Below are 24,606 nucleotides of genomic sequence, written 5' to 3' on the forward strand. Positions count from 1 at the left end.
GGAACTAGGGGTGCGTTCGAAGCGATTTTTAAATTCTCGGAACTCGAATTATAGCAAGGGCGTCCGCAGGGAGGGGGGCGGGGGGCGCAGAAGAAGCAGGTGCACCCCTTGGCTTTTGAAAAAAAATCGCTTATTTTTCAAAACTGATCTTTATTAAGTTTATACTAAAAAAGGGAATATTTTAAAAATTTTAATGAAATTGGCACTATAAAATGGGTTAAAAAAAAGCAAGAGGGGTATATTTTTCTTACCATCATCCCAAAGTTGCCCCCCTCCCCTGGAAAAGTCTCCGGACGCTAATAATAATAATAATAATTTAGGGGTTCGAAGTTAACTTTTAAATTCTCGGAACTCGAACCCGAGACTGTGTAAGGCTTCGAAACTTTGCTGATTTTGTTTTATAAGTGGAATATTTTGCTTTAAGAACTGAAGACAATAAAATTTTTGCATTAATCTCTATTAACCATTATTGAAGAACATACAAAACACAAATTATACAAATTCTAGAAGATTTTATACTTTTTCTTAGATAGGTTTCGAAAGTTTCGAATCACGAAAAAAATGCAGTTTCAAATTCTCGAAACTCGAAATTTTCTTGGGTTCCGACGCTTCGAGAAACCCATCTTTAATTGGAACGCATATCTAAGTCTCTACTCGTTTTGCTATAGAGATCTTAGAATCATTAAATATCGGGGATTAATAATAGTCATTGCTTGATAAAAGATTATTTTTAATTATTATATATACGATAGAATATATAACATGTTTGTATCATAACAAAGTATATCAAACATTAGAGATCATATTTAGATGTAACATGCACTTGGTGTGTGATATGCAATTCGAAATTACATTGCGTAAGTATAAAACATGATTAATGGTTACTTTATGCGGATACAATATGTATGTGTGATGTACAAATTGTTGAACATCATGAACAAATAATGAGTAACACTCTCTACCGTTTGACGTACAAAATGTATTATGTTAATAAAACACAATACGTCAACAATGTCTTTAAGTTACATTTTTACATTACGGTCTATATCAGCGCTGTCCAACGGCGGGGCCTCTCACGCGCCTGCTTCCCATTGGGGCCGTCCTTAAATTGCGTAAGGGTACTTTTCGCGATTTTTTACCCCCTCCCTCCCACGGTATAAGAATTCGTAAGATTTTACGCGCGGAATCCGTGACAACGCGGACGATTGTGGAAGACCCCACAGAGCACGCGTGCTCTGGTTTGGACCGCGCTGATTTATATTCTATATCTATTACATTTGAATACTTACTCGAATAATAATTTACTGCAACATTATACAATGTGCGGTGTTATATGTAAATATTCGAGAACAAACAAAAATTGATATATACAATTATCACACTCTTGCCTAACGTTTGCAAGGACTATGCGATACAAAATATTGAGCACTTCATACTTATAATATCAGAATACTTCAATGTTAAAGTAGATACTATATTTAGGTCGTAAATGATAAGAGCATCCCCTTACGATACAGAATACAATACACTTGCGACCTGGCATAAAATAATAGCAACGATATGTCGTTTAAAACTTAAAACATACGGAAACCCTTTAACCATCCATTAACATCAAATTATCTGAATAATAGTGGTAGACAATGTTTATGTTTCTACCGTAATTTATATTTATGTTCATCAAATTTCGAAACTTTACTCATCCCCTTAAAAACTGTTCATCATTAAAAACAAAACTGCAAAGAGAAAAAAGAAATAAATAAAATGCAATGGCCATAATACATTGGTAATTAATTGATATGTAGGAGCTCATCAAAGAGGGAAATGAGAAGAATTTAAAATCATGCTGGGAATGTATTCAAAATACTTCACGAATAAGAGCAAAGTTAGTATCATGCGTGCTAATGAAATTGTTAGGTATTTCTCGATAAAACATTTCGTTCATAATATTTCTTGACTCTATAGATCTTTCAGGCTGGCAGCCTTGCAATTCGAAGAACTTACTTTCCCTTTTGAATACGTATTAAAATATTATGATCGAACCGACAAACGAGATGATATGTTAAACTGTATTGTACAAAATATCCGACTGCAGGTTCCTCCTCAATCTTTTTAACCTTCATCCAAATAAAAATAATTATATCTAAAAAAAAAAGTCTTTACCAAATGAATTTGATGACACCTCCTCCGAGTCCGCCACTCCTATCATTCGACATTATATCGTGAAATTTGTATCCCTCATGATCAACAATCGCCATTGAGCACATTTACATTCATAGATATCTTTTGCGTGATCGAAATATTTGAAGCTCGGACACGCTCTCTATTGTCTCCAGCATTATTTTCTGTCGAACGACTGTTATTACTGTTGTTATTGTTATTATGATTCGCGTTTGAATTTTCCCCGCCTTCGTCCTGATCATCATCATTTTCTTCCGTTATATTTAATGGAGATCTGTTTCTCTGGATTAAAACTATATTGGCACTGTTGTCCATTTCTTCTTCATATCCTGTTACGTTTCCCCTCACTTGAAGCGCTAATTGCCTGTAAGCATAGAATCGTAACGATTATACAGCTAATTACACAATAATTACGTAAGGATAGATCGAATCTTCAACAGTGCTATTTACATACCCTGGACCCCAAATATGTGAAGGACCAGCAGCTGGTTGCAATTCGGACCGAGAATGCAGGTCCTCCGATGCAGCCATGTTGTCATCACTGGCGTTGTCGTCATAAGTCGGATTTGCACGGACCCAATGCGGTGGCGTAAAACTAGACGCAAGAACTAGTTTATTCTTGTCCTTCGAGTTATTATTATTATTAAATGGCACATGCGATTGCTTGCCTCCATAACCAATGAAAGGACCTGCAAAACGCGTTGGCAATTCAGTAAAGCATAAGTCGAGCATCTTGTAAGCGCTGTCAACGTCACATACATAATCGTATGCAAATTGTTACCATGTATTGAACAGCTTGTAGTTTAATTCAGCGTTCAAGAAGGTAGGTATACTGTAATGAAATAATCGCAGTCTCCGTAAAACAAAATTAACCGTTCCTACTCACGGTTAGTAATTTTACCATATACAGCATGTTAAGTAGTGAACAGTTAAGACAGAGAAGCAAGCTGGTGCTGATACATATCACAATTTACGCTTCGCCGTCAATTTGTTGGAAATTCTTTTCGTTGCGTTGTATTAATCGACAGAGGCACAGAAAAAAAACGTTGAACAAAGGAACTCGAAGAGGAATTTACCTTCAAACGGACAGCAAGCTTTCGTCTAATCTATCTATCCGTCAATAGCAAATGTGATGATTGCTTTCTGTTACTTAGAAAGGTGTCTTTTGAATAGTGCTACTCTAAGTAGTGTGAATTCTGTGCTTTGCCAGTGCTGAATATTTAAGAGAATCTTTGAATGATACTTACTATTTTCCGCTTGGGGAGCACTCGGTTTTACCGGCACAAGATCTGTGCACTGCTCCGAATCATTAACGCGTCGTTTGGGGGCTCCTATAAAGTAAAATTTGGTTTTCATTTTTATTAGTAGAACCACACTTCTGGGAAGCTGCGTATTGTATTTTCTGTGAGGATATAGGATTACTTCTACTTACTTCGTGAACGTATCTTGAGGAATATGGCAGTGGCTACACCTACCAGAATACAGATCAGCGATACGCCAAGTACCGCGTAGATCACTACATTGCTATTCAGTCTTCTATCAACTTCTATACAAAACAAAATGGAAAGTTCAGTACGAGTTCAATTGAATCGCATATTTGTTTTATCATATTTCCTACTTACCAGGAACATTATCCTGCATGTTTGCTTTCTTACATAGCACAGCCATTTCACCTGTGCCGAGTGTCTCGGCAATGTGACTGAAAATAATTGTATTGTTTCCGGTAAGTGTATAAAAAATAACCTTCTCGTTGCCTTAAGTACGATGTAGTAACAAGGAAAATAATAACAAGAAATAGCAAAGTAGTTACCCTGGAAGGCATGGTCCGCATTGCGAAGGTTGACGAGATCGTCGCTCATTTTCTCGTCGATTATATCTGCTACAATGTGTATAATCAACGCATCGTTCGGACACGTGATAACAATATTGTTCCTGGGAACAATCAGTGTCGTCACGACAGAACCCTTCCTCTATCGTAGCCTGTAAAAATAATTTCGGCTCAGGAAGGTATTCTTCGATCCCTATGGTTCGTCGGAAATTTCAAACGGTTGAAATTTCGATGTCAACAAACCTCCCTGCCAGGGTTGCCAGGAAAGTGTCTCTCATAGTGGAGGGGGAACAAACCTCGGCGTCGATTGGTTTGAAACCAACACACATTTAGACGTCGATTGGTTTGACGTCACGGCGTCATCACGCGAGAGACACCTTTCCTGGTAACCCTACGCCCAACTGTCTATTGGCGAATCCCACTTACCCTCAAATCGACCGCAACGCTGGTGATTTTCTTTACGGTAGGTTTTCCTATACGTGACTGGACGCACGCAACGTCAGGAATTTCGAAGTCGAATATCTCGAAAATGAAGCGCGATATAAAAAATAGTTACTGTTTCTTTTCGACATATAACAAATAAATAAGTCGAAAAAAAGGAATACAATTTTTTGATATTGCGCTTCATTCTCGAGAAAATCGACTTTGAAATTCTTGCCGTTGCGGGCGATTTGGGCCTAAGTGGAATTCGTCCTACGTAACAGCGAAATTTGAACGTGTTTCATATGAAATGTCGAATAACAATGTCAAGCGTATCGTACTTATAATTTCATGTGAATTAATAAAATCTATTTACAAGGGAACACCGCGAATCCGGACTCACCGATTTGAATGCAACTTTGTGGGTTTTTAGAATGACTCAAAACAAGAACAACGGTGTGTTTCATTTGGGCCGCATCGTCTTTTAAGGGGGTGGAAACTAACCTCAAAGTCAAATCGGCACTTCCACTTTTTCGCGTATAACTCTCAAAGTACAACAGACAGAAAAAAATGTTTCAAACAAAAGTTTAAAGGTGCAATAAGCGCTACAAACTTCCGTTAACAAAATTTTAAAAAGAGTTTAAAAAAAATATATAACTGACGAAAAAAACTCTTTTCAAAATTTTGTTGACGTTAGTTTGTATCGCTTATTGCACCATTAAACTTTTATTTGAAACATTTTTTCTGTCTGTTGTACTTTAAGAATTATATGTGAAAAAGTGGAAGTGCCAATTTGACTTTGAGGTTAGTTTTCACCCCCTTGAAGGGCGATAGGGCCCAAATGAAACTCACCGTTGTTCTTGTTTTGAGTCACTCTTAAGACCCAGAAAGTTGCGTTCCACTCGGTGAGTCCGGGTTCGCAGTGTTCCCTTGTTAAGTGTCAATAACTGATTCCGGTAAAATGGTCCACATGATTTTCCAAGTAACGGTGGTTATCGGGACTAAAACTTTTATTCATGGAAAATTAAATCCAGTATAATAGTTTCAAGGTAAATATATATCTATGAAGAGCATTAATACTTCGTGCTTCATTTTTTGAATTTATTCTTCAAGTGCTTTAACGATTTCAAATTTTACCACCAACGTTTTGGTGGAATTCGATAAGAAGATACATATTTATTTAGTGCCGCACTCAAGATTTAATCTTGAGGGAGCGGAGTTGAACGGATAAACATATTTTTAATGCAAATTCAATAAAATTCATTAGGTGATTATAAAATTTTATTTAAACAATAAAATCCAGTTTTCTTTTATTTTTACCAAGCCCCATTTGGGGGGGGGGGGTGCCCCCCCCCCTAGGTGCGCCACTGTATGTATTAGGATAAATAAAAGCAAGGACATCAGACATTTTGAACTCGCTATACAACTAAATCATAAATATAGAGATAATTCTAATATTAATATTTAAATTCGTGTTTTGTTATGTTATTGTTTAACAAATTTAGTTATGTTATCGATATAGGTCATTGCTAAATCAGGAAATTATATATCGTTTATGAAAGAACATATGCACAATGCGAACTCTTAATGATATTTCAGAAAGTGGTTACTGTTTCTGATTTTATTGGGATTTAGTAGAAAGGGCAGAGCTTTGGCACGCGAGGCACTTCCGGTTCGAAGCTCAAGGACTTTGAACGGTCCTTCGAGACCTACATACGATCGAAACTCCAGTCCAATAATCTTCTTCTCTGGATAAAGAGATCTAAAACGTTTTGCGACAAGATTTTCTAGGAAATTCAGACTTTTCTAGCTGGAAATACTAGGGGGAAGTAAAAAATTACGTTCACTGCCGATCAGTTTGAAAAATATCGCGGTTTCTTTCGCGTTACGTTCACTACTGATCCAATGACTACCAAACACGTGATTTTTATAAACAGTAATTACTGAACATTCATATTTTTGTATGTTACCTGTTAAGTATTCGATAGTTCTCGTAAAGTTATTGTACAGCACGCATGCGTTTCGAAAAACAGTAGGCAGGGGCTGAATAAAACATAACACACTTTCAATCTATTGAGTTCTTGAAGAATTTCGTAAAAGAATGGAAAAGAAAAACCTATATGGGTTAAACAACGTTTAATGTTATTGTTTATCGAATTTTATCATTTGGAAAGTAATATCGCATTCAGTTTCAAATTATTACTATACAGAAAAGTGCATCATTGTAGAATATTCAAAAATGGGAAGAAAGTGTGAAATTTATTGTAAATATTAAATTTTCTGCATTTGCATGATAATTCAATTGGTGCAAACATTATTCTTTGTACTTATATGAGCATAATGTGGAGTTAAATACTGTAATAAATCGAAATATGTTGAAAGGATAGTCTGTTTAAACTTCTGTGAACGCAAAATTATCGTAAAATGTCATTTTATTGCTGTTATTCTGGAGATTGGTGAAAGTACAAGTGGTGATGTTGCAGATTTTGAGACGCCATAGGCCGCCATTTTGTTCACGATCACTGCCGCCATCTAAAGACGCGTACGTTCACCGTGGCTGCTTAATATAGATATGGGGTTAAACCCGAACAAATCGGTTTCACAAGTGAAACACGTAATCGTTTCAAAATTATTACCAGGCGAATGAACCGTCGCGGTTCCCACTGCTGCTCATTCAGCAACACGATAATTTCTGACAGTTTTCTGAAATCCAGCATCAATCTCTCCAAATACCACGAGCCCTTGAATCGTGTATTAAAATACTTCAATCTCAGCGCAATATTGACAAAATGAAACATTTAATATGCGCGAATGCTTTAAAATTTCTTAATTTTAGGAAAGAAAATCCACAATGCTCAGCAAATTATCGTAACAAACAATTCGAAACCATCGGGCATTTTTTACGCGAATCGATGAAGTCGATAAATCGGTAACCAAATCAGATACTAAGTTAAAAAAATAATTCGTAAACAATCGCGTATTATATTCACGTAAATATGTATTAACACAAGTAAATGAATAAACTGTGTATTGTGTAATGACATAACGACACTTGCCGGTCGCAAAATCACGACATGCACGTGCCACAATATCACATAACAAAGCAACACATACGCGAGCTGTTATCAATCGCACTGTGTCACCCTATTCGCTTGAAAACTGTACGTATTTACAGTGTTTGCAATCGTACCTAGTATTCTTTCCCGACAACAGGCTCGTCCTCGAAAATTTGATATTACGATCTATTCCCGCTTTCTTTTGGTATCTCGGTCCTATGATGGCTGCGGAGATTCCCGGACGAAAACGAGAAAAAAAACAGCGCCACTGGTCGCATGACTCATCGTCGCTCGGACGATGTGGTGGTACTGAGAATTGTGGAGCAAATATTCCGGTTCTAGTACCACCATCAGGATTCGATTTTTACGAAATACTGCCCACTGAATCATTCCGACGTCTTCTCTTTTACTTCGAACTTCGTTTCGATGAAAATTTTAGGTAAAACCACTGTTCATTATCAACAACTGCTACGTCTGTCCTAGCGGTAACATTTTCCTCGCGGGTTCAGAGAACCGAACATTAAAACTAACCGACCTCGATGCATTAATCTCTTGAAAAACGGACACTGTAAATTCTTCCCGACAAGATGACGAAATCTCGGTGAGAAATTACGAAGGTAATTTCTCCAAAAACAAGAAAGGATCGCGAAAGTAGGAAAGAATTACCGACAAAGCTTTAATCGATTGAATCTGAACATATCGATTTCATTATCTACTGCAACTGGTGGCCCCTGTGCGTATGTAATCGCACGCGCGGTGCTGCTGACATGTAGGTATGCGTATCTCGAGCCTCTCAATTCTATCATTATTTTAACACCACCGACGCATCCGCACTTACGGGCCGACCGGCATTTTTCTACCAGCGAAGATTCGCAACCGGACCGTGAAATCTGATCTTCGAACTTTATCGCAGCTAAGAGTTGACATTTGCTACGCGAGAAATGGGACGTTGCACTCGCGGCGCGCGGAATAGGTTTAAAATTTTATTCTACTTACCATTGGAAGATGTGACGTGAACGTAGAGAGGCCCGAAATGCTTCTTACTTTTGTAGTTGTGGTCGCATGCGCGTAAAAGCCGTCCAAAGACCCCTGACAGTTTCATTCGCGCGTACAGTTCCGCACGTGAGAAGGCACTTGCTCCGCTCGGAATCCACCTGCGGTCTGACGCTGCGCTCGGTCGTCAATGCCGGAGCACACTGAACGTGTTTAGACCTGCTCGCGACTGGTGCCGTGGTGGGGGTGGCGGCAGTGGTGGACCTGCGTCGTTCGGGCCTCGGTTTACCGCGAACAATGCAACAACTCTGGTTGAAGTGGCTCTGACTCGAGGGAAAGGGGCAATGCACGGAACCGGCAATGGAGTTACGGGGAAAAAATCGATATCGGTTTAGTCCTTGAATTCGACGGAAATTGAATTGCTTTTTCGTATGGTGGAACGATATCAGCCCGTGCGTATGAATTAGAGGCGACGGAACTACGGCCACGCTCCTGGCCCGGTCCATGGTCTCGAACAATCTCGAAGGATTACTCACGATATGAGGATCGCTCATAGATTATCGAAAGTTCGGAAGCTGTTTGTTTGGACATTACGATAAGCTTGCAGCAGGTGTGGGTGAAAGTAATTGAGACGATACTTGCCGATCGATTGTTATTAATTTACCTACCTTATACGAAATAGAAAATATATTGTTTCTAACTTGTAAGCTGATTTCTGTTTGGACTATTTTTTTGCAATTGATTAATGGGGAAGCCACTGTGGCGGTCGATAATAAAGGCTACTTTCAATTTAAAGGCATTCTTTTCTATTGAAATGTAACTTTCTACGAAGAATTTTTATTACCACCTGAAAACTTAGAGCATACGTATGTATATACCTGGAGGAAACATACAATGGGCGAAAATGTAAGTAGACGGCGGTAGAAAGAGTGAGATATAGTTTGGGTACTCTTTTTCTGTTTCTAACGCCAGGGGCGAGTAGCGCGTGAGCAGTTCGCCAACCAACCCCGTGCCTGCGAGAGAGAGAAGGAGAGTACCCAAACTATATCTTTCTCTTTCTACCGCCGTCTACATATTCGCTCATTGCATGCTTCCTCCAGGTGATGGGCAACATTTCTATTTAAATAAAGTCTCGAATACCGAATAGAAGTTAAAAAAAATTATTCGCCATGTGCCGACTAAAGTTAACTCGGATTAACGAACGAATGACGAATAATTTTTTTTAACTTTTATATTGATATTCGAAATTCTTATTTAAATAAAAATTGTGTAATAATAAACGAATCCAACTCACACGTAAACGAAATGTAAATGTATTTTTTTTTATTGTACCTCGTAGAGACAAAACATATTGAATAGAAAACAGGTGCAAAAATTTCGGACAGGTGAATTACCTAAAACACAAATTAGAGGCATTTTTATAATCTGTAAGACAGTATCCATATTGTGCAGGAAGCAAAATTTTGTTAAACAAATTAATACAATTTTTATGTTGATGTTTCTGATTTTTCCTTTTTTTGCAGGAAAAATATTTTTTATCTTTTTTTAAGAATTTATATTGAAAATGTGCTCCCAATACATGGAGGGAAATAGTTTCCTGCAACTCCCCGTAAATTTTCATTGAAATCGTTCGAGGGGTTTTCGAGATTATATGTTCACCGTTTTGGAAAACGTTGTTTCTGGGAAATCGCGTTTAAAGATGGACATCGTTGTCCGATCTCATGTGCAGGCTCGTACAGTCTTTACTGTAATTCCTTAATATTTTAGAATTTCGGGGCCCGGTGGCGCTTAAAATACGTAGAAAAGATGTAGCTAGCGGAATATGCAAACATCCTAAAAAACAATTTTAAAATTTTTTTAGGGTAACCTACCCTCTTAAACATTATTTCTTGAGTAGATAATATTAGGTACATTTTTTGCGGGACCGGATTTTTACATGTCTTACGTTTTTTAATTCCTAATTAAAAATTTATAGGTTTTAACAATTCTGATTTATGCTACATGAAAGATGAATTATTTCTCTTTACTTTGAAACGAATTGCATGCAAAAATATCAATTATTATTCAATTGACAGCGATTTAACTTTTGCTAGGCGATATTAGGTACGGTCACCCTATATCACTGTCAATTTTAAAAATTTCTTCATAAAATTTGGACAGAGCATTCTTGAAATGTATGTCTTTCAGAAAATGTAAAAAAGAAAAAAACGATTTTCCGATTTCTTACAGTGGTTCCCCCCATTAAAGTTTTGACAGAATTTATTTTCTGCAACTCGAAGATCGCAGATATATACGGTCCCGTCGTAGCCAGTGAGTCTCTGCTTACTTACCTAGTTCTAAACAATATATAACCTCACTAGCAAAATACTCCCGCGCTTGGCTTCGGGCCTAAGAGATATTAAGGACTCCAGGAAAACACGTTTCACCTCCTTAGCGGTTGGTTAGGGCAAAATCCTAAAATTGGGTTTTAGGCATTTATGTGGGTAACCTTTCGAAGTAAAAACCAAGTTGATATCTATTTAATCAGACCTAAGAGATTTTCAGGAATCCATGAAAACACACTTCACCTCTTTTCACCCACTTGGGAACGGAATTTTCAAAAAAACTTCCTCAGTGGATGTTTACGTCATGAAAACAATGTACCTACCAATGTACCCATATTTCACGTTCCTAGGTTAAACGGTTCGAGCTGGGCGTTGATGAGTCACCCAGGCAGGGTGCGCTCCGATTCACGCGGTGAGTGCGATCACAGCGCAGTCGCTGCGCGCATTCATATCGTCCCGTTTCGTTACTACGGTTCATGCGTTCTTGAAAACGGAACGCTTTTTCCTGCGTTTCATGCGAAATCAAAACGGATGCTACAATGGACAAAGAAACGTTGTTTACAATAACCTCGATACTATTAATGAAATCAGCAGCTGTGATTCGTCTGATGAAAGCTGAAGATGAAGATGATATTACCTTGCCATTTAGAATCGGAAATATTATACATATCATTAATTGTAAACAAAACGCTCGGAGAGATTATGTTTGCCTGAAAATTGACAGATTATGTAAAATGTGTCGTTCCGGGATATTCGAGTACACAGATAACCCCTCTTATTAGATACATTTAGATTGTAGGACATAAACTTTTCAGGCGTTTGCAAGTGCGGATCCAGGGGGGGGAGGAGCGATGCCCCCCCCCCAAGAGTAATAAAATAGAAAAATATTATGACATTGTGTATTATTCTGTATAAATAATTAATGTGAATTTAATTATTTAGGCTACAGTATCAGATAGCGATATTAAAATATAAGTTACAAGGACATTTTAAATCTTGTAAAAGAGAGTTCAAAAATGTATTTATGTACTTTTACATATTTCGCCCCCTCCAAGAAAGGCTACTGAATCCGCCTCTGGGCGTTTGACACCAAGTTACCTAGCAATTCTGACCGCTGCGATACCTAAACAAATCCTTCCGTATCTCCCAAATATTTTCAAGCTTCACTTTGAAACTATGCAGCTATATATTTGAGACACCGAACATTATGAAAATGCACGAAAAGAAAAGTCGGAAAAAAATTTTCACAGTGGCTTCTCCCCATAAATCGTCAGTGGTAATTGGATTAAGTAATTGGTCTAACGTGTGACGTGTATGCATACTGTAACTGAACACGCAGCTGATGTTACGTTTAAAAAAAAGCTATACGCGCAGATAAGCTTCCTTTGACGGCAGTGACCGAAACTGAGAATGTGTTAGTAAACCACTGACCGCACGCACAGCGTTCTGACAAACTTGATATCAACAAACACACGTTTAAATTACCAGGGGCACGAAAGCATATATCTTAGCCCACACGTATCGATATTCGTGTTATCTTATGCCCTTATACTTGTGTAAGTCTGTTGCGCATTGCTTTCCACCACCTTCACATTCTTATTGTAATTAATTCACGTTACACGGGTGATGGTAAACTTTTACACCGTGCACGGTAAATCGGGAGGTGAAATATTTAGAAGCAATATTTAATGAAGTAAAAAACATAATGTATATTTCTCATTTTAGTATATATGTACATACACTGATAAAATGGGAACAGCCTTATATCTATTAATTTCAAGTAGAATAATTAGCCATAATACATAATACTTAAAGTATTAAAAACACAAAGTTCCAAACGTTTCTAGAATATCAATAATACAATCCTTTTTAAATTACAACTACCGAGAGTTAACGTTGAATCAAATATTTCTTTAATAACAACCCTGCAATCAAAAGTCTCCAGCTCGAAGTATATAACTGTGTACTTTGTGGTTAGAAGGCTTCTGTTACAAGATACATCTTATCCAGCTTAGAATTTGTTTCAGCTACCTAGTAATTATAATTTCCGTACTCAAACAAATTATCTCTTTCGCAGTGATCCATAATAAACAATCGTTGGTTTTCAAGCAGAGATAGGCAACTTTTTATTTAAATAAAATTTCGAGTAACGAATAAAAGTTGAAAAAAAAAATTCGTCATTCGTTCGTTAATTCGAGTGAACTTTATTCGACAAATGGCGAATAAAATTTTAACCTTTATTCGTTACACGAAATTTTATTGAGATAGAAATTATGAGCGTCTCTGTTTCCAAGTAAGTATCCATACGTACTGAGTGGTAAACATTCCCACGAAAAATTTCAAATCACAATATCAACCAACATGCGAAACTCTCTATCAACGGGAGTTTCTTTTTTTAACAAAGGAAAAATCAATCGACGTGCTCCGTACAAAAGGCTATCGCTTCTCTTAATGCTTCTCCATTGAGGTATCCAAATATATGAACCATTTCAATCTTCTTCCCAGGTACTACTTCATTCCTCGAATCGCGGTCTCCGCTAGCTTACTTATTATTGCCAAACTGACGTTCACATCACTTCCATACTATTGTGCGTGCTCTCTGTGAAGCCCAACGTAGACGTCGGCGCGTCTTGCGATGTCTCTTCTAGGGACTGAGCGTCCATGCCGTCTGGCACATTGTTTGTCGTCGAACTAGATCCATCGTCCCAATTTATTTTAAATCTAGTGACACGTGGCTTATCCCCTAAGATATTTCGTTGTACTTTGTCGAACTGAGGCTGCGTAGGTGGATTCTCCCTGAGCTCAGGATCCGTGTATTCGTTATTTATAAAGTATCCGACGCGGACAAATTCGTGCCCCCTGTACGAACAAGTGAGTAACACGACCGTAACTCCCAAGGCATCGTTGACTGGTATTCTGCTGACGTCTGGAGGGTCGGCCTGAAAGTAAACGCACAGCATTCGCGAGACACAAATTTAAACGCAGGCTCCTGGCCCTGGGTCTACGTTCGAGAGGGCATCTTCGATTTACCTGAAATATGAACATGTGTCTTCCCTCGGGAATTGGGCCGACATAAATCGTGTCCAACACCTGGTCGAATTCCTCGGACTCGGCGCTGCCGACGTAGATCATCTTCCATTCTAAATCTGTAATTCCATTGTCGTTAATAAAACACTTGATAACGCGTAACTTCGGTAACGCAACAATCGGCATGGAAAAAGCACGCATTCGAATCGGCGGCTACCAATAGCCTCCTTATCGATAAGATACTAAAATAAGATTTGTTACGCCGATTCGTCCTTGGAAAACAAACTGTTTGGCTGTTGAAGCTAACCTAGCTAAACTGCTAGAAGCATTGGAAAATGTACTTGTTCCAACTAATTTTGACACGAATTCGCGGCAGCGGTCGGCGATACGGATAGAGAATCGAAGGAGCTACCTTCTTTCAGTTCCTCGATACACTCAAAAGTGACTTCGAACTGGAATGGATTTAGAAACGGCGAAGGATTGTCGAGCACGGCTACATTCGCCAGCTGAACTTTGGCCATCGTCGACTTTGTTAAACGTTAAATTTTCACAGGAGGATGCGACCTTCACCACGATGGCTCGGAGGGATCTGTTATTGGGATCCTGTACTTTCCACGGTGTTCCGGTATTAATCTTATAACAGAGGCGACGGATCACGAATCAAAGGATAAACAATTTCATCGCAACACACTGCTTGCTTTGGCGGCAAACGAACCAAAGGACTGCAAAGGACGCTTCCGGTGTTTCGGGAACTACCGAAGTTTATTGCGCTGTCGTACGCATCGTGCGTGCGTACGAATTTTGAAAATCGCTCTCCTTAATTGTGCGCGGATTTTCAAGAGCCAAGGGAAAAATCTGATCGTCGATCTTACGGAAATTTTCAGGAATTGTTCAGTTTTTTGAGGCAGTTATTCCTTGGTTTGAAAACACTTGTCGAGCACCAGGGGCGGTTTTATTGAAAAGGCTGATGCAATTCGATTCCATTTTTCTGATAGATTTGAAATGATAAAATGCATGCCTTCTATGAATAAAGAAGATAATGTGATGGAATATACTGATGAATGGAGAAGAATGTTTTCAGCGAGTTAATTGTGTGAATTTTAGGTTTTTATTTTCTCCCAGCTTGCAGTTTCTTATAAGACTAGCAGATGGCACTTCAGGGCACAGCCCTATACAGCCCAATGTGTGAATTTTAAAAGCAAGCTACTGGAAGTAACCGTTCTTAAGGGCTGTTTGCAATGCAGAGGGATGCATTTGGCGCGATTGTCAGTTCTTCATGGCCAATCATAGAAGGTGATAATGCTATTGGACAAGTTGGTGGACAAGTGTGAACAAGACACTCGGTTTTGTTAACAAATATGTTGCAAATTTAAAACGGTGATATACTGTTTGTCCGCCTTGCCATAATTTGTAATTGACTGCACTTTCCGCTACTTATGTGTTGCCAATTTTGAAGAAAAATTTTGAATTAAATATAAAATGATTTTGTGTTGAAATTGAATATTAATTCCCTTTTGTTATTTGATATATAGTGATGATTATTTTTAATCTGTATGAGCAGGACACCACAGACGAATGTGCTGTAAACATTTAATCATGTATCGGTATTAAACTTTTCTACTATGTTCACTTTGTTGCATATCTGCCTTAGCATTCAGCACATTTCACTGGTAGATGGCGCACGTTGTTGCATTTTTCGAAAGCAACCCCCGAAAAATTGTTACTGCACATGAAATTTCTTTCTTCTTATTAAAAGTAATTGAAGAAAATGTCCCCATCTGTTTCTTTATTATTTCCTTCTCCTTCGGACTTGTTTTATTTAGATCTAATAATTTTAAGGAATGTTTTAATTGTTTCAAAGACTTTTGCTGTTGTATTCCATAGAAGCCCATTTGTACATGTAAGTTTTATTAAATATTACTTTTTTTATTTACATTGCTCCTGACGTATTTGAGTCGTCTATACAAGATTGCTTCTTTTACAGCGCGACGTCGGCCGACAGAGAACAACCTCCATCAAGTATACTCGTTTCTTCCGTTCCTCCTAATTAAACGTTACGAATTCAGGAAAGGGGCGAATAAATAAACGCCCGCGACTGCACTTTTCTCCGTTGCGAGCAGCGTCGTTTGATGTATAATCAGGTCACGACCGTTTAAGCCAATTTTCTACTGGACTTAAGGAAATTAAAAGTTTATGCCTGACGAGCACTGTACAGAACCAAGTCGGACGCGATAATAATGCAAACTACTCGGGACGCGGAAGAACAAGGCGATAATAAGCTGCAAACTTCATTCTTTCTCTTTACAGATCAGTTCTTAAATAATCTTCATTATCACGAACGAATCGAGTTACGATATAAATATATATATATTATTTGCAATGAATAAAGTGCTGAAATAACTGCTCGACTGGTACGAGTACAAAACGTTTCAACGTCTCGTTCTACATACCGATCGCTGGTATTGTTACGCGACAAATTCGCTTCCATATGCAACGCGATCGTTAAAACTCGACTGCCTCTCCGCTTTTTCTTTTCTCTTCTATAACGAGGAGGATAAAGCAGGGGAGTATAAAAAAAAACATTCCGATGTGCGTAACGAGATCGACAATGCCGTGAAAGACAGGATGCAAACGATAAGGGTGTTTCGCAAAAAAGCTTTTTATTTACATTTGTTCCTCTTTCTTTCAGCGCTATGTTAATCTAAAATTGCAATAAAATCCCACAAAAGAAGTATCGATCGCAGTCACACACTGATCACCATTGCCGTGGAATGTTTCACATAATAAATTACAGTTTCATCGACATAAATTAAAAACGAGTCCTTGCATTTACAACTGAGAGTGACGGTTTCGGTACATACCATGACCTGTACGTGTATGCAATGACAACTGCCCGTGTACATCTGCGCGCGCTCGCGCGCTTCGGGGGGGAACACAGAAGCGTGTAACATGTGAATGTCGGGTGCGCGTCGGGATAGAATCTGCGCGCGGATTCTATCGCAACGATAAATCTACTCACGATGAGCCCGTATACCTTATTTACAATGTCCATAGAAACATATACATTGCGCTGACCGCTTACAACCTATCGATATACGAACGTGAAGAAGGTAGAAAGTACCATTTTGTACCTTAGGTTCTGCGACGAAAAATAAAAGATTTAATATTATAAAAACAGAGGGGAACGGTGAGAGCTTGGGAGGGGCTGGGGCGAGGGGAGGCGTGCAGGGAGCGAGGACAGGGGCGGAGGGCGGGAGCGGGAGGTAGGTGTGGAGGAACGAAATTATGCTGGCCTGTGTGCGAAGTGAAATCCTTCGTGTGTACGCGTGTTGTCTCCGACGCGGAGAGGAAACATCGTTACGTGCTGCTGGTCGCTCGACATTGACTTTGTTAAACAGAAATCGCTGATATCCGTCGTCCCTACGAGCGCGAAGTAGCTCCTATACTCGGGCTACATCATATCGACGTAACTTAATATACGTATATGAACAGGGAATTCTTAATCCAATCCTTAACTGCTAAATAAATCTTACAATTGGACTGAGTGATAAATTATCATCGACTGTACAATACGCCGTTAGTCTTTTTCTTCTTCGTTTACTGTTCCTTCGTTTAGCTCGACAGAGAATCACAATCCTGCGAAGTGTACCGACGCGAGTCCGCCGCTTATTCGTTCTATCCTCCTCCCATTTTTTTTGCTTGGACCACGTGAATAAGTTTCCATTTTTATCGCGTTTTTTGTTTCATTAGAAAATATACTTCCTGTCGAATCGCGAGGAGGAAGGAGGGCGCGTGTATCGGTCGAGCTGGTGATGCATCAACGCTACTAACCGTTTAAACTTTTACCTGGTGGTTTAGAACAACTCAACGAGCGTCATAAAAAAAAAGAGAGGGGTTGGAAGGGAAACCAGCTATACTCGATCATCGTTCGAGTATCCCCAGTGTCGTTAAATCATTCTAAAGCTCACCAAAATCGCGAAACTTCCTTTGCCACCGAAGAATAAGAGGGAGCACGCAAGACAGTATTGGCGAAAGTAAGCTGTACAACAGTTCCAAGGTCACGTTACAAAAAACCGGAGAGGGGACCTTGCATTTGCCAAAAGTCACGTGTTGCACCGATACGGGCTCCACAGCCGAGTGTCTTCCTACTCGATGAAGGAGAACCGAGAGGAAGCTTCGTCTCTTCTGCCCCTGCACGTTCTTCGTTTTCTTCTCTTGTCTTCTTTCCTTCTCATTCTCCGTGAGATACAACGTTCGTTTAATCACATGAATCTTAATAAGTACCAAGTGCCTAGTAATAAGGTCAAGATTCGAGATACCCTGCAACTACCCACGGTAACAGGTAGAAGAGCTCCCTCTGTCGCGGTATAGGGAGCCCCGCCGTATACTTCATTTCTTCCTCCGCTCAATCGTGAACCTTCAAATAATAAATATTCGATACCATAACGGCCACGAAGGTTCGCCGGCTCGGACGTAGATGCGAAGCAGGAGAATGCGAATGGCAAGTAGAGGTGTCTATACACAGGACATATCTTATATAGAATAAGATAAAATTAGTTCGTCGTGTTTAGAGCATAGCCGCGGCAGCCCTGGGAACCATGTATCCTATATTTCGCTGACGACTCACGACTGCATCTGCAACAATGAAAAAGGACGATCAGACCACAAGCTAAAGCAGGGACAAGGATCAGCTCTTCCTCTACAATCGTTACTTCAACAAGTTCCCTACTAAATGCAGCTCCACTCACGCCGGATAATCCCCTGAAACTCGTCCTGACCTACATACGACTCAGAAGCGACTACGATCCTATTAAATCAGAAAGAAACCTGCTTATCCCTCCCACTAACCTTAAACTGTTACACCAACACCCCAGCCACAAAGTATCCCCCATATCTTCCACAAAGTCCTTTGCTCCCTAATTCATAGTTCCCATTAAATTACGCTCAACGCGCGTGCAGTAAGGAGAACTTCAACCGCCCTACTCCCTATTACACGAACTTTTTTTATCAACTTCTTAGGCGAGGTATAACGACCTCAGGAATCTTAACTTTCAACGCCTCCACCCCGTTCCCGAGTATTTCATAAGTATTTAGAATCAAATTACGGCTTCGTCCTTAGGTTAGCTGTCTTACAATCGTTATAGCAGCTGGAAAAGGTATAGCGAGGTTGTAAACTCGGTGGAGCGTTGAAGTAAACATGAGAACTATAAGAAGAGAAGAAATATGAGAAGATAATCAGCAGAAGCTTCAATCAGCTCGAAACTTTAACCTATAAATAGTCGCTATACCGTTTGCAGCTAAGACACTCCCTGCTTTACCGACAGAGCCGCGTGAACTTACCCGAAGTCGAACGGGAACAAATTTCTATCTAGCTGGTACGCAGCGTGCACAACTTTTACGTGTTATTGTACAGCTGGTGGTGAGCCGGATGCTGGCTCGGATGGGGATGCTGAAGCGAGTGTTGATGCTGGTGCTGATGGGGATGGGGATGCTGGTGCTGCAGCGACGGGTGTCTCGCGTTGAATCGCACGCTTCCAGCCAGGGAGCTTCCTCTGCCATGGGTGCCAACCACGCTGGGCGTGTCGGACAGCTCGTCGTCCTCCGCGCCCAGGCTCCGGAATCTGACGAACCCGTCCTCGGCGACCAGCATCGTCGAGCCCGTGGTGGGCGTCTGCTGCTCGTGCAGGCCCTGCACCGGCGTATGCCTGCCGCGGCTCTCGGAGCTCCTCAGGGTCTGTATGCCATTACCGTGGCGGTTTAACGAGCCGCGACCCTCGTGTGGGAAATGGCCCATGGTGCCCGACTTGCGAATGGAATGTCTCTCAAAGGTACCTGCGACAATGACACCGCGATATTTAGCATGCCGACTCCTCCCATTGTACGCGATGAAAGGAATGGTGGTTTCTCTCTTTTTCCTGCCACCTGACTCGCGTTGTATCTCGTTAGGCAGACGCGCCGACCATTCGAGAGCTTCTAGGGAATAATTAAGCGGGGGAGAGGGTGGTCGAAAGTGGATATCGTCGGGGACAGAGTTGCGGGGTCTTCGCGACGCGATAAAAATGTGTTACCGAGATACTTTATTTGCTGTTGGGCGGAAAGACACGGAGCAAGTTCTTTTGTCAGTTGTACAATGCTGTGAGAGTGAATTTACAGCTTCTATGCGACGAAATAAGATGAAAATACCCTGTAGATGTCCTTGGGACTTGATAGAACTACCTTCAGCTTCTTTGAACCGTACCAGCTTTGTCCTCAAAGGATTTTGAGAATTACTAGACCACTGGATCCTCTAGCGTTCTATATACAGAGGAGTTTCAAACCCAACGTCTATTGCCAAACGAGATACATTAGACACCGCGAATACTCGAGCCGTTCCCGGTGACCACTCTAATTTCGAAACTCGGATCGTGGCCCAGGAGCGGTTCGAAAATTCTCGGGAGCCGATGGAGCGGCGACTAACGGTCGGCGATTTAGATCGTAACGCGCGGTCACACCGCGATGCACCGATACCTGATATGTTCAAATGCTCCGGCAGCGTGTTCAACGGGAAGCTATCGTCGTAAACCTGTTTCCCCGTTCTCATCGTGTAGTTCTGGATGGCCTGGTTGGTGCTGCAGATAGCCGGGTAGAGGACGTCGTCCATGTTCTCGGTGGATGTGGAGCTGCCGCAGGGAAACAGAGCGAATCCGGAGTGCACGGTGTGCTGTTGCAGCTGTTTCTCCCTTAACGGGTACTGCGACAGGCTAGCCACCCAGGCCAGCAGCCCGCAGACAGCGAGTTCCAGCAGTCTAACAGCGAACTGCCAGCCCCACCATAGCCAGGGATAGGACAGCGGTCGTTCCTGGACGTTGCCAAAGATTCCGTACAGCTGGATGAACCCCATCAGGATGAAGAACAGAGCGGTTGCGATGCTGGTGGTGATTGCGGTGCTCAGGGCCATCGTGGTAGGATCAGCGGCCACTATGTGATTTGCGCCGGCTGCTTTATTAGTGGCCAGGTGGATCTGTGAGCGCACCACTCGGTACACGTACATGTAGCCTAGGCCCAAAGTGACGCAGATGATGATGTAGATGCACTGGCAGATGAGCGGCAGTATTTTCGCCTCGTCCCGGTAGCCTAGCACGTGGGTGGAGACGTGCAGGGAGACGCAGAGGACTATGTGCACCGTGGAGGACAGTACCAGCGCGGCTGGCGATAGGAACCTGTTGTTCAGCGACGGCGCCTCGGAGCAACGAGCCAGGTAGAGCACCAGGGTGGCGAACGCAGTTGATAGCAGCGGGGCAGGTAGGTACATGAGGACGCGCGACAACGACTCGGGCAGCGAGTGTCCGAGATTATAAGCGTCGTAGAACAGGTGAAAGCACCGTAGGGTGCAGACGGTGGTTAGCAAGAGGTGGACAGCGAGGAAGTAGGACTGGGTTAGGAGATTCGTTGCTTCATTGAATCGGACGATCTTGTAGATGGAGTATAGGGCCATCAACGTGAACATAATCGCCGCGACGTAGACGTGAAGGGACCAGGCGATCCGCCACGTGGACTCCAGCGGGTGCGTGTCGACCTGCGGCACAACGCGGTCGCTGTCATCGTTGGGCCTCTTGGGAGCAGGCGCTGGCGGCTGCGGCTGTGGGTACGGCAGCCTCTCGGTGTCCACTATCTCTATGTTCTCCGTCTTGAAGCCGTTCTCGTTCCTCAGCCCGTGATAGACGTCGTCGTCGTGCCGCCTCGTGTTAGGCAGGTTGAAGATGGTCGGCTGCGTGACGGACCTCGAGGAGTCGACGGTGCTGGGGCTCCTGGCGGTCGTAGTGGACGGAGTGGTCATCTTCTCCGTTGTGGGCACCACGGGCGCGTTCTGCAGCGGGGTTTTCGTGGCCAGAGGCTTGAGAAGTATCTCCGGAATATCCTGCTTCCTGCCGTTGCTGCCAGAGAGTATCCTCGAGATGCTGGGATAGTGGAGCGTAGGTACGAACTCGTTGGTACTGTTCCTCCTGTCCAGCTCGCTAGGCTCCACCACGTTCTGCTCCTTGCTGGGAGCACTAGGGGGCTTGTTTCTGGAATGAGAGTGCCTCTCCGGGACCTGCGATGGGCCTTGCAGATCGGGGGGCCTGATCGGTATCCTCTCGTGTGCGGGTGTGCCACTAGGTGGCGGCACCGGTCTCTTAAGGCCCTGATGAACATCCGAGTTGGTTCCTCTGAGGGTTGGCTTGTTCGCGAACGGGTGAAGGTACTCTGGGGGCAGGGGCGGTGTGAAGAGAGCGCGAGAGGGTGGCGCGTAAGAGGGCATCTCGCGGAAGGCGGGCGACACGGTCGCTCTGGGGACGGGGTTCCTGACGTACGGTATCGACGAGCTGGTGGTCGTGGTGGTGGTGGTAGTAGTGGTGGTGGTCAGAGGTGACGGCACCGTCGACAGGGTCGTGCTAGCCGACACCTGGGCATCGTAGGCGGGCACGCTGCGCTTCGTGGTCGCCGAGCTGTGCGCCACCTTGTTGAATATCGCCGCCAAATTCTTCTCGAGCGCGGTGTTGTCCAGGTTGAATATCGGGCTGTTGGGCCCGCTGTTGGGCCCGCCGTCGCCGCTAGCGGCGCTAACGGTCGCGCAGGACAGTACCAGCAGCAGCGTCGACGGTAGCAGACGCATCATCGGGGTCATGATGTCGGCGACGCTGCTCGAGCGCGGTAGAACCCGGACCAGCGCGAAGGACTGCGGCCGGCGAGTCTAGCCGGACATCGGTTCATTCCATAACCCAAGGAGGGAGGAAGGTTAGAGGTAGCTGGCGCGGGACGCGACGACCAGTGCACTAGATTTTAAGGACACTTGTGAAGACACGCGTATATTATATATACATATAATATATATCTTCTCTAACGAGTCCCAAATCCTCCGTTCCTCGGGGCCTTATGCTCAATTATCCGCCTGGAGTCACAATCTGGCGAGTCTTTTCCCTGAGTCAACTACTTTACATCCCTAAATATCACTCGCGTTGGTAAACGTGTCCTACGAATCCCTGTGTCGCAGCGGTCACGCTGATCGTCGGCATCTGTTGCATTTCCCTCCCGGCGTCTGCAAACACCGTCTATCACTGGCCTGATCTTTGGGAGCGGTTACGCGATCGATTTCCTACGTCCTTGGACTAAACTACGAACTCCTGTCTAAACTGCGACCGGATGTGCCCGTCTGTTTCCACTATCCACTGTCCCGGTTGGCTGGGGTGTCTACATCTTCGACGGGCGGTGTTGAGCGAGCTTCCACAGACTCGCTGGCGAAAACGACGGGCGAACGGACGTTGGAAGCTGAGGGGTGCTAGAGAGGTCGCCTCCGCCCTTAGAGCGCACGCTGACCTCGGGTCCGCTGACTTTTGTCCGAACGGGCGCTATTATCGCCTCGCGTCGTGCACTTCCATTATATCATCGGGATTCAATAAGCCTCGTATTATTTCGCCGCGGTAACGGCGTTACGCTGCCTTGTCCCGGGCGCAGACTCGATTTAAAACCTATCTCTACTTTCACGGACGATAGGACGCCGTCGTCGTCGGGGCGAGCTTGTTAGCCGGGCTTAATCCAATATCATCATTGCTCGAAGCCATCCCAGATTCGCGAGAGCCTCGGGCGAAACCTGCATTCCTGCGGGTACATTTAATGCCTGGAATCAGTCGGTGCTCCTCCTGGATGGGATGCTTCCGCAGTTACCCGGAGTCCATTCATTTCCTCCCATCCTCCTGAACCCCCCCGCCCCCCGCTGGTTACGTGCGCGCTCGCTGAGCTTTCGCTGCTGGTCGCCCTCTGCCCTCGCGGCGCGAGTGTGGCTGCGGACACCTGTGAAAAACGGTCCTTGTTAATTCCTTGGTCAGTTCCCGGCGGCGATTGGTCGCTGAGCTACGACCTGGGTGGTAAATCGAGGGTACATGCAGGTAGTTCTGCACGCAAGAGGAAAAGGATTTAGCTCGTGGAGTCAGTGGAAGCAGATTTCAAGTTCAATGTCAATAGGGGCCGTCCTTAAATTACGTTAGGATAATTTTGCCGATTTCTTATCCACCCCAAGTATTAGAATTCGTAAGATTTTATATTCCAACCCCCTCACCCTCTTTCTTACGTGCTATTTTTTACACTGCATTTTTTTTTAGTTATTAAAATTCTTTTAAAGATTTGTAATGCATGTAACTCATATTGAAAATTAGGTTAAAAAAATATTACGTAAAATGCTACCTGATTCCCCTCCACCCTTGTAAGAAAACGTAAGAAATTCGCGACCACCGCTGCCCCTCCACACCAAGATAAAATCGGTGATTCTATGTGACAAAATAAGAGGAAACTCAAGAGTGACGAAATTGCATTGAAGGCTTCGTTTTTTAGTTATTCATGTTTGAGAAGCGAGGTTAGTAGCGCCTGCAGCATGGCAATCTGGCGAGCAGCGGCGCGTGTTGCGTAGGTTAGTAAGGCCGCGTGCAGTCGCACAGTGTCGTGGCACGTGTTCAAAAAGCAAAAATTTGAGTTTCTAAATTTTGTATTTCATTTCCTTGGAATTGTAAAACTTTAAACGCGTTTTTCTCAAAACAGTGTTCTCAAAACGGTGGGCGCTGTATCTCCAAAAATTATTATCCGATTCGACTGAAACTTTTTTTATTCTGAAGAATATACTTCTGGCTAGGATGCAAATCAGAAAAAAATACAAAAAATGAGAATTTATAATTTTCAAAAGCGTTGAAAAGGTGAAAAATATAGGGAAAAGTGATTTAAAACTTCAAGTGTCGTTATTTTATTAAAAAATGTTATTTTTGTAATTTTTTCT

The 24,606-nt window shown here is 42.5% G+C and overlaps 3 protein-coding genes and 1 long non-coding RNA gene across 9 annotated transcripts in view; 1 reads left to right on the forward strand and 3 right to left on the reverse strand.

Moving 5' to 3' along the window:
* Positions 1 to 713: 713 nt before the first annotated feature.
* LOC143371520 (uncharacterized) lies at positions 714 to 8,718 on the reverse strand. Of its 2 annotated transcripts, XR_013086033.1 has the most exons (8): positions 8,479 to 8,712; positions 3,989 to 4,158; positions 3,801 to 3,877; positions 3,611 to 3,724; positions 3,426 to 3,509; positions 2,633 to 2,867; positions 2,161 to 2,542; positions 714 to 1,733 (listed from the first exon to the last, which is right to left on the reverse strand). XR_013086033.1 is itself a non-coding variant. In XM_076816772.1 (7 exons), the coding sequence occupies exons 1-7, from the start codon at positions 8,479 to 8,481 to the stop codon at positions 2,242 to 2,244; spliced, it is 984 nt and encodes a 327-aa protein (XP_076672887.1). In that variant the 5' UTR covers positions 8,482 to 8,718; the 3' UTR covers positions 714 to 2,241. The 2 variants fall into 2 exon arrangements, 1 of the variants encoding a protein (XP_076672887.1); XM_076816772.1 differs by having other exon boundaries at positions 714 to 2,542; positions 8,479 to 8,718.
* LOC143371532 (uncharacterized) lies at positions 2,861 to 4,184 on the forward strand. Its single transcript, XR_013086036.1, has 2 exons — positions 2,861 to 3,001; positions 3,089 to 4,184. It is a non-coding gene; the product is annotated as an uncharacterized LOC143371532 (long non-coding RNA).
* Positions 8,719 to 12,483: 3,765 nt separating the features above from the next.
* Positions 12,484 to 14,747, reverse strand: Asf1 (histone chaperone asf1). The gene is made up of 3 exons (XM_076816793.1): positions 14,239 to 14,747; positions 13,830 to 13,945; positions 12,484 to 13,738 (listed from the first exon to the last, which is right to left on the reverse strand). The coding sequence occupies exons 1-3, from the start codon at positions 14,345 to 14,347 to the stop codon at positions 13,367 to 13,369; spliced, it is 597 nt and encodes a 198-aa protein (XP_076672908.1). The 5' UTR covers positions 14,348 to 14,747; the 3' UTR covers positions 12,484 to 13,366.
* A 1,720-nt stretch (positions 14,748 to 16,467) lies between these two features.
* The window catches only part of LOC143371642 (uncharacterized), a 185,319-nt gene continuing 177,180 nt past the window's right edge, over positions 16,468 to 24,606 (reverse strand). For all 5 annotated transcript variants that reach the window (XM_076817101.1, XM_076817093.1, XM_076817063.1 and 2 more), the window contains 3 exons: positions 20,334 to 23,633; positions 19,167 to 19,658; positions 16,468 to 18,461 (listed from right to left, as the gene is read on the reverse strand). In XM_076817101.1, the coding sequence (XP_076673216.1) occupies positions 19,222 to 19,658; positions 20,334 to 22,470 (2,574 nt within the window). In that variant the 5' untranslated portion in view covers positions 22,471 to 23,633 and the 3' untranslated portion in view covers positions 16,468 to 18,461; positions 19,167 to 19,221. The remainder of the gene's footprint in view (positions 18,462 to 19,166; positions 19,659 to 20,333; positions 23,634 to 24,606) is intronic.

Source organism: Andrena cerasifolii, chromosome 1 (genome assembly GCF_050908995.1).
Source record: "Andrena cerasifolii isolate SP2316 chromosome 1, iyAndCera1_principal, whole genome shotgun sequence".
Classification (NCBI taxonomy): Eukaryota; Metazoa; Arthropoda; class Insecta; order Hymenoptera; family Andrenidae; genus Andrena; species Andrena cerasifolii.

Excerpts from the sequence above, each read along its gene's own strand:
- LOC143371520 (XM_076816772.1), bottom strand. Across the intron at positions 2,868-3,425 it reads TGCTCCCCAAGCGGAAAATA|GTCCTTTCATTGGTTATGGA; the intron begins GTAAGTATCATT and ends CGCGTTTTGCAG. Across the intron at positions 2,543-2,632 it reads TCACATATTTGGGGTCCAGG|GCAATTAGCGCTTCAAGTGA; the intron begins GTATGTAAATAG and ends CTATGCTTACAG.
- Asf1 (XM_076816793.1), bottom strand. The coding sequence starts at position 14,347 with ATGGCCAAAGTTCAGCTGGCGAATGTAGCCGTGCTCGACAATCCTTCG. Across the intron at positions 13,946-14,238 it reads TATCGAGGAACTGAAAGAAG|ATTTAGAATGGAAGATGATC; the intron begins GTAGCTCCTTCG and ends ATGGAATTACAG. Across the intron at positions 13,739-13,829 it reads GACACATGTTCATATTTCAG|GCCGACCCTCCAGACGTCAG; the intron begins GTAAATCGAAGA and ends GTTTACTTTCAG.